Below are 1,106 nucleotides of genomic sequence, written 5' to 3' on the forward strand. Positions count from 1 at the left end.
CTGGGCTCCCTGCACCCTCAGTGCCAACTCCCTGGGGGTCTTTGTCCCCTCGGTGCCCACTCCCTGGGGTCCCTGCACCCTTTGTGCCCAGTCCCTCTTGTCCCTTCACCCTCAGTGTCCACTCCCTGGGCTCCCTACACCCTCGGTGCCAACTCCTTTGGATCCTTGCACTCTCGGTGCCCACTCCCTGGGGTCCCTGCACCCTTTGTGCCCAGTCCCTCTTGTCCCTTCACCCTCAGTGCCCACTCCCTGGGCTCCCTGCCCCCTCAGTGCCCACTCCCCAGGCAATCAGAAAGCGCAGAAATCGTGTTTAGAGGTGGGAAAACCCCCAAACCCCCTCAGGAGATGGTCGAGTGTGCTGGGGGGGGGAGGGGATTGTGAGGTGCCAACCCCTTTTCCTGGCACCATCTTGCCGCGGGGGCACGACCCACCCCCACCCCCTCTTATTTTATCCCTCCTGCCTCAGGTCTGGTACATGGACGGGTACTACAAAGGCCGTCGAGTTTTGGAATTCCGCACCTTGAACGACTTCGTGACGGGGCAGAACTTCGTCCAGCACCTCCTGCCCCACCCCTGGGCTGGCACGGGCCACGTGGTCTTCAACGGCTCCCTCTACTACAACAAATACCAGAGCAACATCGTGGTGAAATATCACTTCAGGTCCCGCAGCGTCCTGGTCCAACGCAGCCTCTCGGGGGCGGGGTACAACAACACCTTCCCTTATTCTTGGGGGGGTTTCTCCGACTTGGATTTCATGGTGGATGAAAACGGCCTCTGGGTGGTTTACACCACCAACCAAAACGCCGGCAACATCGTGGTGAGCCGGTTGGACCCCCAAACGTTGGAGGTGTGGAGGAGCTGGGACACGGGGTACCCCAAAAGGAGCGCCGGGGAGTCTTTCATGATCTGTGGCACCCTCTACGTCACCAACTCCCACCTCGCCGGGGCCAAGATCTATTTTGCCTACTACACAAACACTTCCAGCTACGAGTACACGGATATTCCCTTCCACAACCAGTATTCCCACATATCCATGCTGGACTACAACCCGCGGGAGAGGGTGCTCTACACCTGGAACAACGGCCACCAGGTCATCTACAACGTCA

At 59.5% G+C, this 1,106-nt stretch overlaps 1 protein-coding gene across 1 annotated transcript in view; it reads left to right on the forward strand.

Annotated features, from left to right (window-relative positions):
* OLFM2 (olfactomedin 2) overlaps window positions 1–1,102 on the forward strand; it is a gene marked incomplete at both ends in the record, with an annotated part of 1,867 nt that extends 765 nt beyond the window's left edge. The window contains one exon of the mRNA XM_008939074.1: window positions 467–1,102. Within this exon, the coding sequence (XP_008937322.1) occupies window positions 467–1,102 (636 nt within the window). The remainder of the gene's footprint in view (window positions 1–466) is intronic.
* Window positions 1,103–1,106: the final 4 nt, after the last annotated feature.

The sequence above is a fragment of the Merops nubicus genome, unplaced genomic scaffold (genome assembly GCF_000691845.1).
Source record: "Merops nubicus isolate BGI_N331 unplaced genomic scaffold, ASM69184v1 scaffold2714, whole genome shotgun sequence".
Classification (NCBI taxonomy): domain Eukaryota; kingdom Metazoa; phylum Chordata; class Aves; order Coraciiformes; family Meropidae; genus Merops; species Merops nubicus.